Source organism: Melospiza melodia, chromosome 1, assembly GCF_035770615.1.
Source record: "Melospiza melodia melodia isolate bMelMel2 chromosome 1, bMelMel2.pri, whole genome shotgun sequence".
Lineage (NCBI taxonomy): Eukaryota > Metazoa > Chordata > Aves > Passeriformes > Passerellidae > Melospiza > Melospiza melodia.
This window is the reverse complement of record NC_086194.1, coordinates 134425343-134437549: the sequence shown is the minus strand read 5'-3', so window position 1 is coordinate 134437549 and position 12207 is coordinate 134425343. Positions and strand designations below refer to the sequence as shown.

The 12207-nt window shown below is 38.3% G+C and overlaps 1 protein-coding gene across 1 annotated transcript in view; it reads right to left on the bottom strand.

Annotated features, from left to right (window-relative positions):
- The window catches only part of RP1 (RP1 axonemal microtubule associated), a 164633-nt gene that overhangs the window by 140271 nt on the left and 12155 nt on the right, over positions 1-12207 (bottom strand). Inside the window, 3 exon segments of the mRNA XM_063150435.1 lie at positions 4384-4516; positions 7195-7281; positions 9246-9405. Of these exon segments, the coding sequence (XP_063006505.1) occupies positions 4384-4516; positions 7195-7281; positions 9246-9405 (380 nt within the window).

Genomic DNA, 12207 nt, shown 5'->3' with positions numbered 1-12207 from the left:
TACAATAACATCTAGCTGGCTGTAGAGTCCAAAGATATCTGTGTAAAGGACAGGGTATAAAACTTTAAAAATCCTATTCAATAAAATAAAATATAAAGTTGATTTATGTTTTCTGTGGTTGTTACATTTATGGTTGTGTCCCAGACTGTCACTTGTGGAGAATGCAAACAGAAGGTAATTTTAAGTGCCCAGTACCATATCTTGGAGGAGCATCATTTGAAATCATCATAAACTGAAAAGTAAATAATGTAAATCCAAGATTAGAGTCACCATAAGTAGTGAGATCAAAACTATAAAAAACAATGGGAGCCATTAACATTTTGAACACACTGGTTAACCAAACAGGCTAAAATCTAGCACCATAATTTTCATTTTCTAGGACCTCAAAACTCAGAACACTGCATTGTGTTGTTATTTTAGCAATTAATGCTACAGGATAGAATCATAGAATGGTTTGGTTTGGAAGACACCTTTAAAGACCATCTAGCCCTTGCCATGATCATGGACATCCTCAGTTACATCAGGTCACTCAGACCCATGTCCAACCTGACTTTGATTGCTTCCAGGGATAATTAACCTCTCTATATTCCATGTGGAAATTCTTTAAAGCATATAAATTTAGGGCAGAACAACAAATACTTAAATTCAATAAATAATTTAATTAACAAGAATGGATATTGCAAGTAAAACTAAATGTAAGTTAAAATATGATGAAACTAAAGACTATGTTACATAAAAATATCTACCAATATAAAACTGTGGTACTTAAAATGCAGATGTAGGGACTCCATAAAATCCAGAAGTAAGATAAAACAAGCAGTCATAATCTTCAGTATTAACATGGGAAAGGCAAAATTTATGCCAATATACACTGACAATAATTTGTTAGACCAGATGAGGTACTAAGAGAATGAAGGGGGAAGAGAAAACCTCATTTTCTGGCACACAAGCTCTTCTTCCAAGGGTAGGTGAGCGTGTGCTTCTCTGTCTTGCAAGCAGAAAAAGTTTCTGAACCACTGAGTCCGAAACAACATCAATGTTATAATCATTCAATTGTCAGTTTCTATTTGAAACATGTTATGAAGCTTGGCTGTAATTCTCTGAAGGAGACTGTTTCCAGATCTCACTCTTCTGATGGCCAAACACCTTCCTTTAATAAGCACTGAAGATTTTTCACATCAGTCCATATCTGCAATTATGCTAGGTGGCCGGTCAGTGTTGCAATTTTTCCATTCATCCTTATTTTTTCATTATTATCTCTCATTTAATTATATAGGGGTTTTGTGCTTGGTACTAATCAACCTTTAAAGAATTCAATTTGGATAATGGTAATAATTCAGCAAAAACACTAAACAGCCTGCACAGGTTTAATGTGCCCACCAGAACGCTAGTGGTAGTTTCCTTCTGGCATGAGAGCTAACTCATTTTGAGATCAGAGCCTCTGAGCTCCTCTGAAGTATGTGGCAGAGGCCAGCCACATTTAACACACAGAAGCTTTTGACACTCTTGACTTAGCACCATAACCAGGCACTATCTTTCCCAGTGTATGCCTGTCTCAATACTCAAGATAGTTTTCATTTAGCAACTGTTAACTCCTACTGCACTTTACCCATATAACTTCCCATGTCACCACCTGATCTTGCCCAATTTTTTCTTTGCAGCACCCTCCACGAACATATGTCCCATGAACAGACCACTGCAGAGGGTGAGAATTAATTTCTCTAGACCAGCAATTCCACACATAGTACCACAATAATGCTCCATTGCAACAATTTCCTCCTTCAATAACTACCTGCTTTCCAATTCCTGTAAGAAGAAAAGCAAAGAGACACCATCTAGCAACACTGTGTGTCCCTGATTTATTTTCAGGATATAATTAATGATTGTGTCATAAACCATGAGCAGACAGGGACAAAAAGTAGAATGATACAGGATAAAACTTCAAATGAATGCTGCTCAGTCCTCCAGCATTATAGCAACAAAGTCTCTATGTAACACTTCTTAACAGTTTAATTCCCATGTTTTTCCTTTGGGAAAAAAAAAAAAAAAGAATGTTAAATCAGAGAGTGCTTCAGCCTCTTTTTATTCAGAAATTGGTTTTAAAGTGCCTCTCATCATCTCTCTTTCACATTGAATTCAGACCCCTTCACTGTTCTGTTATCAAACTATCTTCTCTGAAGTTAAAAGCTGTGTTCCCTTTACACTGTCTCATGCAGAAATATAACACTTGCAAAGAGACACAGGGGCTGTCTTTCAATTACTAAATCAGAGATGAAACTGCCTTCTCCAAAGCCTTCTGCATGACCCCTTTTACACTGAAGCTGGTAGAAATGCACAGAAGCTCTTTTTTTCCTCCCTTGTGTGAGAGAGAAATTGTTAACTACAAAATGCAGATTGAGAGGTTGGTTATAAGTGGGTCTTTGTGCTTTTCATGCATGAAGATTACTCAATAATAAAAATCTTTCATTGTATCTTCACTTCAGAAACAAGGAAAGCTGCTACTCAGAAAGAACCCAAAAATTAGGATGTTCAGAGAATCACAGAATATTCTGTGCTGAAAGGGACCCACAGGGATCATTGACTACAATCTTAAGTGAACAGCCCATATAGGGACTGGATCCACAACCTTGGCATTATTAGCAGCATGTGCTAACCAACTGAGGTTGTTGAGGTCTGCATCTCAGGATATTTAAACAGAAGGACATTTGGGGAAGAAAATATACTGCAAATAGGGTAATAGAGCATATTCAATACGATATGTCAATTATCATTAATTAGCATTTATTCAAAGGGGTGAGGAGGCACTTGACTTTTATACCAGTGTGTTTGTATGTCCCCATATAAAAACAGTATTGGTCTCCTGACCAAAGAGACCAAACCTGTGAGGAAGCAGGCTGAGCGCCTCTGAGGCTTCTCTTGTCATGAAGATCATGACCACCCAAGACCAAAAATCATTGTGGTTAATGTGGATGAGCCTCTCTCTCTCTCTCTAGAGCATCTTGTGAGCCATTGACATCTGCTAAGTACTGGGGGAAATCTCCCCAGTTATTCTTTTTCTCTTAAAACAATTTTGAAGCACAAACCTGGTTTTTTCTCTGATCTTCTTAAGAAGGTTCTTAGTGTCAGAACTCAGTCGTCACAGAGAAGCATAAATATAACTCCAGGACACCCATCTCTTTATCACAAGAGTAACTCTCCCAAGGTATGTTTTCCCATATTTTCTAGACTTCTGCCCCTCAATTTTATCTGTATATATCCTCTTCCTCTAGCCTGCACCCACAATATCTGTTACCACTGAAATACCTGTTACTATTTCAGCTTTGCAAGATCAACACAAAGGACCATAGCCACACCATAAAGCACTGATAAATTGTTAAACATTCTGAAAAAGGTGTTTCAAAGTTTTTAGAGAACTTAAAATGGAATTTTCTCTCATCCCATTAATTTTGTCCTCTGCAGCTGATATGATTTTTGTGGGGAACAGAAGAGGATGTTTGCCAGGTGAACCTTGCTCTACTGAAATCCTAGCACAAGTAATACCAGTGGTGTTATGGCTCTTCCCCCTCTAGTATCACACCCCAATAGGATGGGAATCTGCCACAGTGTTCTCGCTCCCTCACCCACATCTCTCCCAGGACATAAGCCCTTGTAATTTTCTTAGAAATTTTCCAGAAAAGTACAATGCCAATTGGAGAGAAGGGATGAACAAGCACAGACTTTCCACCCCTTTGCACTGATCAAGCAGAGGGATCATTAGGAACATCAGGGACTGGTGTGGTAGAGCAGAACACTAAAACAGTGCAACAACAGCAACACACAATAATTTTCATATCGTTTGAAATAATTTACCTTTAGAATTACTATGCAATCTCTCCGTGAATAATGGAGATTTTAACACTTACAGCCTCCTGAAATATTTATTCTGAAAGATTTATTCCACGCCTAAAAAGTATTCTGGAAGTCTGAGCCACTTACCAGAAAGAGACTGAAACAGCAGCTGCAATGGTAACACTGGAGCTATAATCCTCAGTTACCTAAAACAGAGTTTGTGATCTGGCTCATATGCTGCCTTCATGATGGTTACATGTCTGACATGTCTTTACTATTGCCTTTGTCTTAAACCAAACATAAGCACAGAAAATCTTACCAAAAAAGGAATCCACTTAAAGAATGTGTGAAATTCAAAGCATTTAAAGACTTTCTCATTTCTTTTCCAGCGCTTTTTAACTTTTCACCTGACTGTGCACAGTAACAGCAGGAAAGCAAAGCAGAAAAAATGTTGTGGCAGCCAAAAAGTAATAGAGGGCCTGATGAAAAATAATGAACTCCCCTCTATCGACATCAGTCTGGGCTCTGACTTTGCTGATGTGGTATTGTGCTTACCTGGAAGAATAGGCTGACCCTGCTGGAAAACAGGAAGCTCCACAGATATTTCCCCATCAGCCTGGTCCTTGGCCAGCCATCGATGTGCAGGGAAAGAGAACTGCTCCCCTGAGAAAAGGTTCAGCAACTGCACCTAAATAGCACCAAGAATTCCAATTTAACTTGCTGATCTCAGAGCAGATGGAACAGAACATGAAACATGTGGGATGCTGTTGAAATCTGTGCAGGTGGAGCTTTGAGGATAACCACAAAACCATGGGTTTGGAGCATTTCTGCTCCCTGGATCCAACTGCCCAAATCTGACTTTTGGCTGAGTCATATTTGAAAGCTCAGGGCACAGTAACTCAAGTGCAACTGAGAAATGGGTTTTTGTCAGCTCGGGAGCACTCCCACAAGCTGCAGCTGTTGCTCCAGCTGGTACAGCCATGGGGGCTGGCACTAGGTGGCATGGCTTACCACAGACAGGACTTCTCACCAGGAAGCTTGTCAGTGCTTGTATCTCTACTCCTTTAACTTTTATCAGAACAGGAATTAAAGGGACAGGTTTCAATGTGACATAAATAAACCATGAAAGTGCCCCAACACCAACTGAGACCTACACAATGCCCTACATTATTTTCTTCCATGCCCAGCTTCAAGCATGTAGCAGCAAAAGGACCATATGCAAACCAGCTTAAGGAGGAAAAGAGGCTATTTTGTACTTCAAAGTATTCCTTAGTAAGCACTTCAGAGGCTGCTGTATATTTTAACAGTCCCTGATTATGCTAATTTATACCCATATCTACAGTAGATTTTGGATTGGCAGAGAGAAGGGAAGACACTCCTACTTGTAGTTTCACTCTGTGCTTTGCAGAATCTAATCTCCTTAATTTGAATATTGAACAAACTCAGATTTACTGGAAACATTTTTATCTCTCTTGCTGCTTGAATATTAAAATTTAAAGACAAAGATTCATCTTGTCTGACAAACCTGGCTCACCTTAGCCTGTCAGCATCTGCTGATGAAGCCTGAAAGGGAAATTGGGATTAGCAAAGCAGCACCTCCATGGACATTTCCTGGTCTGGTATCATCTCAGTACAGATACAGACACAGAAACCATGGGAAACTGATGGAGAACTAATGTAACTAACTACCAGAAAAGCTCTGTAGTTGTATAAAATGCTCTTTTCGTTTTAGTTCTTCCTGAAAATAAATATAGGTTTCCCACAAAAGAGCGATGCTAAGTGTCTGCAGGTTGTTCCTCTTGTGTGAAGTCTAGAAATCAGTGACTGTATTCCTTTGTCTCTGAACCGTAAAAACACTATCTGTAAGGTTTGGATGTATTTCCTTTTTTTTTTTTTTTTCTTTTCTTTGACTTTCTGCCCACAGTTGCAAAGAGGGAACGACCTGGTGCTGGCTGATGAACCACTCCCTAAAAACTGTATCTGATTGACTGAGATTCCATAAAGAGACAATTAAAACTTATAAGTAAATAACTAAAGTGTTAATTACACAGCAGTGTTGGGTTTTTTTAGATTTTACTGTTGATTTCAATTAATATATCCTAGGTGGAAAGAAGGTTAATAATAACTTTTCATTTTTTTCTCTTTCCTTTTATTTCTTGTCAGACTTCCTCAGTCTCTCCTTTTTAAATGTCTGTCTCCAAAAATCAGTAAAGCTGGAAAATAGCTAAAGCTATTTTAGCTATATAGCTATTTTAGCTATTATAAAACCTAATAGCTAGGTTTTACAATCAGACAGTCATCACTTAAATTGAAAGAGATATAATCCCTATCATTCTATTCGGAAATCTCTTAAAGTGATAGTAGTTTACTCTTAGATAGATAATATTTCAGTGTAGACATGAACTGGCTAGAGGTATGAGCTCACAGGATCTCGCCTAAACTTCAGTTAACACTTCCCAGATCTCTTCCTTCTGAGTCACAGGCCCAGGTAAAGACAAGCATCAAATAGCCACAGATTTTGAGCACTGATCAATGAATATTTGACTTCAGTGGGCACTTTGCATTTGATAGATCTGGATATATCATGAAATACAATTTAAACATTGAGTTTACCAGCAGCTGCTAAAGCTCTTCATAAACTGCAGTCTCTTAACTGAAAGACAAGAAGCTCTGGCACAAAGATGGAAAGGTTTCAGGCATGCATAGGACATAATTGGCACACATAGTATCACACTAGATATTAAGATAAAAGTTAGATCCTTTAGTTTCCAGTGCAGAAACTTCTATATTATGCTTCCCAACCAAATCTTGAAATGCAACCATCTCATTCTCTTTGCTTCATTATATTTGCTTAGCCTGCATCAAGATATTTTTTACATAAGGAGAGAAAAGGACCTCCTCTTGTCTTTTTCTTGTCACAGACACAGAACTAGAAATATTTGCAATGTACCTCTGGTGCTGTGCACAGGGACCCATAGGCATCAGGGACAGATTTGGGGAGGACTTGGCTAGGCTGGGTTCAGTGACTTTGTGGGTTTAAGCAAACTCCAGACACTACTCTTTGTAGCATACAGAGACTGTAGAATATCCAGACTATGGCTGCTAAGTCAAGCAGTCTTCCCTGCTGCCCAGCCACACATTTTTAAAGAAACATAATGCATTAAATTGAAAACAGCCAACCCAGACATCATAAGCTGCTTTAATTCCACACAAAACCATTCCTTCATAAGTAATCCCTTAAATGAAGGTGAAAGCATTTGGTGAGGCTAATATAATCCCAGGGATTTTTTTTCCTTACTCATATTTTGAATCCAGTGTCATAGTGACTGCTTTTGGACAGATAAAATTCTTTTTCACTGCTTTTACCTCTTTGCAGTGCCAGGCAGGGGAGTTTCCTGCATTTGTGTGTCCTAAACGTATTTTGTAGAGATGTCCTATGTTCCTAGTATTGACCTGCAAAAGAAACACGACTAAGGAAACACAGAACGTTTGTTAAAAGAAAAGATACACAACAGAAATTCATTTAGAAACTGTAAGGTGACACTTTTGGTTTAAGGAATTAAATATTCTGACATTTAAACAAGCCCTTCCAACATATTTTACTTCAGATAATCCTTAGACATTTGGGTCCTCTAAAATACAGCCCTCAAAAATCCTATTGGCCTGCCAATTCCATTTAAATATCTTCAGGAAGTAATTATCTTGTAGTAATTCCTGGCTGAATATTTGCCTCAGTGGGAGGTGAATAGAGACCATATGTATGACAAAAAGCAAAAGTGTCTTGACCATAAACCTGTCTCAGTTTAGCATACATACTAGTGACCTGCTCCAAAATTATTTTTCCTCCCATATACCTCTGAGTTTCTCCCTACCCTTCCAGGATTGTATGCCTTACAATTTTTTGGAAACAATTGTGCTCAGCTTTGATGCTTCTTTTTACAAAAAAATTCAATTAAATCAAGTTAAAAAGCTGTATTTGAAAGATTAGCTTTTGGGCAGGCTGGATGAATATGTCCAGTACAGATAACAGGGCACTGAGGGAATAACTTTGTGTGAAGGTTATTCAAACAACCTTACTATGAACTTAAGTGTAGAAATAGAAAGCTTATCTTCAAGGAACTGGAAGTACACCATCAGTCTTCCTTCCTCACTGTATAATTTGTTTTGTTATAATGTAGGCTTGATTTTTCTCTCCTGCTGTTTTCCGTGGAATTAATTTTTGTGTTTTCATTGACATTGTATAGAAGGGTATGAACTGAGTTACCTGTATCATGAATTTCCCTGAAGTCAGTGTTATAAAATAAAAAGAGGCAGAGCAGCAAGGATAGGCCACAGTTATGTGCAAATACAGTGCACTCAGAGAGCCTTTTCTCTTTCTATACATTTCAGAGTAGGTTCTCCTTAGTTGTATTCAGTGCTGTGGGTATTGCCTAACAGAGGAATCCTGGACCTCAAACAATGGGACTTTCCTCCACATTTTGCATTTAAAAGTCATCATTACTTTTAAATGGTGAAATTAATTTCAGTAATGGCAACAGGAAACAGCCAACAACATGTATTGTGAAGACAGTCTTTTAATGTGTCAGGACCTGCTTGCTTGTTTTATCCACTCCTTTCAAACTGGTTTTGATATCACGGATGGAGAATGACATTCTGTATCAGGGGTGCTGGGTTCTCCTGAGAAAAGGGAGAACTGCACTTCCTGCATCTCAAACATCTATGGGGCGACTGTGGCAAAGGTGAGCTCTTTGTCAGTGCTGGCATCAAACACCTTTTCTCAGAAGGGGAGAGGCTACACTGGATACCAATGATTGAAGCACCTCTTTGTCATATGGCCCTGTAGCAGACACCTGTAGACAACCCCTGACAATCGTCTATACACACACAAGCTATGAAGATTGTGATAAAGGACCTAGTCTGGCTCACCTAAATCACCACCATGTAAGACTAATTGAGGAAGAATTTGTTTGTGTAACTGGAAGTAGAAGTAGTTTCAGATAGATTTATTACAGGTATAAAATTTGCCAGTATTTCAATAAAGCAGGAGGTGTTTAACAAGGTTAAAATTTTACTCCATATCCTAATTCCTCACTTCCTCATTTAATTTTTAATATTTTAGCCCTGTTTCAAATTTGCAAACGAAATAATTAGCTATTGTTGTATGTTTCTTGGTATTTTCTTGGGCACAATGCAAATAAAACAGAAGTTCTTCAACAGACAATAAACATGTTGAATCAAATGAGCTTTGGATAAGTGATTGGAAAAGGATACTAAATTTAGCTCTACATTTAAGCCTTGTTTCTCATTTCTAGATATGTGCAACATACAAAAAGCTGCCTTTTTATCACATAGATTTTGAAATGTCATGCGATCTGGCAGGAAGCAAGAGGGCAACAAAATGAATATATATTACTTACTGTGAAGATGTCTTCATTGCCTCTCTGAAATAATTTTCCCTTCTCTCCATCAAGAAAAATAGGACCCGAACTGCCACGATCCCCATACAATGCAATATAAACCTTTGAGCTTGTTCCTGCAGCTGGCACATCACTGGTGAGGACTGACACATTCCATTTCCTAGCTATCAAAAGATAAAAAGACCTGCTGAATTACTTAAACTCACGATTCTTAAATAAAATGCATTTTGGTAATCAAAATTCTAAGTAATAGCATGTCAATGAATACAGAAATATGTATTTCACAAAATTACAGCAGGCAAATATTGAGTTTGCTATGTTTGGCATGACAAGAAACGTCAGGTTGCATTCATGTCTTTTATTCTAAATGTCCTCTATGACCTAATTTGAATGAATGTAGATCACCTTTCAAACACAGTTTTGAAATATTGTATTAAATATGGGGTTCTCCTTACTTTGGAAATATCAGCTCTACTCAATGCAGTTCTGTGTAATGACAGCCTTGACACCCATCACTTTAAACATTAGGAACCCTGAAAGCAAATTAGCTCTGCTTTAAAAGAACTGTTTAAGAAAGGATCTGTATCTCTGCAAAGGTGTGATCAGCTACACAGATGTAGCAGCTTCTTTGGAACACACTGAAGCTTTACCAGCACAGGAAGGACTTTGATCTGTTGGAGAAAATCCAGAGGGGGCCAGCAAGCTGATCAGAGGCATGAAGAACCTCTGCCAGGAGGAAAGTCTGACAGAATCAGGTTTAAAGAGAAAGCTTCAGGGTGGCCTTCCAGTAACTGAAGGGAGCCTACAGGAAAGATGGAGAGGGACTATTTACAAGAGCATGTAGTAAAAGGAAGAGCAGCAATGGCTCCAAACTGAAGGAGAATGGTTTTAAATTAGATATTAGGGAAAATTCTTCACCGTGAGGGTGGTGGGGGACTAGAATATTTTGACCAGAGAAGCTGCAGATGCCTCATCTCTGGAAGTGCTCAAGACCAGGTTGGATGGAGTCTAAGTGGAAGGTGTCCCTGGCCACGGCAGTGGGGGTGGAACTAGATAGGTCTTAAGGCCCCTTGCAAACCAAACCATTCATCCAGCTGAAATTAGCTGAATTGAATTCCTTGTTTTGCTTTGCTTGTGTGTGCACCTTTTTCTTTACCTATTAATCTATATCTCAACCCATGAGTCTTCTCTCTTTCACTCTCTCCAATCCTGCTGGTGGGGAAGTAAGCAAGCAGCTGAGTGGGGCTTAGTTCTGGCTGGGGCTAATCTGTGACACAAGGTGAGAAAATTGTATTAACTATTCCCCATAACTCTTACAGTGGATCAACATTGCAATTAGATTAATGATGTTTTATATCATTAGTTCTATAAAAGTCAAGGTACTTGTTTAATAATAATACATTGAACAATTAAATGGTCTTCTTTTCCTCTGACATCCTTATAATTAAGAGAAATATGCCTTATAAATTTCAGATGATTAGAAGAAACAGAGAAAATATATCTATGAGAGAAAAACTTGAGAAAATGTCTGATTTTGTTGATGAATACCAAGGAGGAAAAAGACTTTAAGCAAATTACAGTGGTGACTTTGGGACACATGTATATAGACTAACCATGAGTAGGCTGAGGTTGGAAACTAGAAAACATTCATGACAGACATCAGAAGCAGAACTCAAGCTCTAGAACATCTCTCTAGTGGAAGCTGTGATGACTACAGAGAAAAACATTTAAAATGAGATTTAGTAATTACATGGAATTACTTACCTAATTGTGTCATTTCCCTCTAGCAAGCAGCTAAACTAGATAAACTGAGAGTCCCTGGGACTGTGATCTATATGTTATGTTGGCTGTTTCTTCTTAAATTATGGCAAGATAAAAACTGAATTCCTTCCAGATATATGGCATACTCTCTATAAATCCCAGAATGTTTGTTGAATACTTTTCTATCCTATTAAAGTAGCTCATATTACTTCTCATGGTGTTCTTGCCTCTCTCAATCAGTATGTTCCTCTAGCATTGTGAGGTTCTCTCTTTAGCCTTCTCCAGTCTTAACTATGAAAGCAATTTTGTTTTATCTGTGCATCTCAGATACCTGATATTCTCATTTTTTGCTTCAAGTTGCACCAGGGAGGATTTAGATTGGATTTCAGATTGGATAGGAAAAATCACTTCACTGAAAATGCTGTCAAGCACTGGAGGCTGTCCAGGGAAGATGTTGAGTCACCAACCCTGAAAGTATTTAGTATTTAGATCTGTATATATGGCACCTGGGGACATGGCTTAATGGAAGACTTTGCAATTCTGGGTTAATGGTTGGACTCAGAGATCTTTTCTAACCTAAATAATTTCACAATTCTCTGATCTTCCCTGTACCACTAATGAATATATAAACCCTGTGACAGAATGGTACAGCTCACTGTCAACCTTTTGTCCTGCTCTGAGGTGACCATTTTATTCCTTCTCTTTCAGTTAACAGAAATAAAAACCAAGTTTTTCTGTTAATATTCATTTCACCTCTTGCTGTGGTCTCTGCTAATTGTATCCTGAGGGAGTACTTCACATGTCATGTTTCGAGTGCTAGTTTGCTCAGTAACCCTCAGTAACTCAGTAAAAAGGATCTGATTAAAGTCTTCTGAACCTTGATCTGGAAACACTGAGGTGTTGTGAGTGTAGCACAGAGTGCTGTAAATCCAGCAGAAAGACTGTGAGTTATGGAGACATATATAGCTGTTAACTCACCTATAATTTAGACATTATTTACAGCACAGAGTGCTTTATGACATTCAGATGGATTCTAGCAATTTCGAGTTGCATTTTTCAAACAAAGGTTTTATTTCTGTATCAACATGTAAAAGGATGAAAAAAATACCATTGAGACTCGTCACTTGGAGCAGTTCTAAAACAAGTGAAGGAGGACACCAAAAGAAGTGGAGATGGACAGAAGAATGTGAGAAACAAGGGC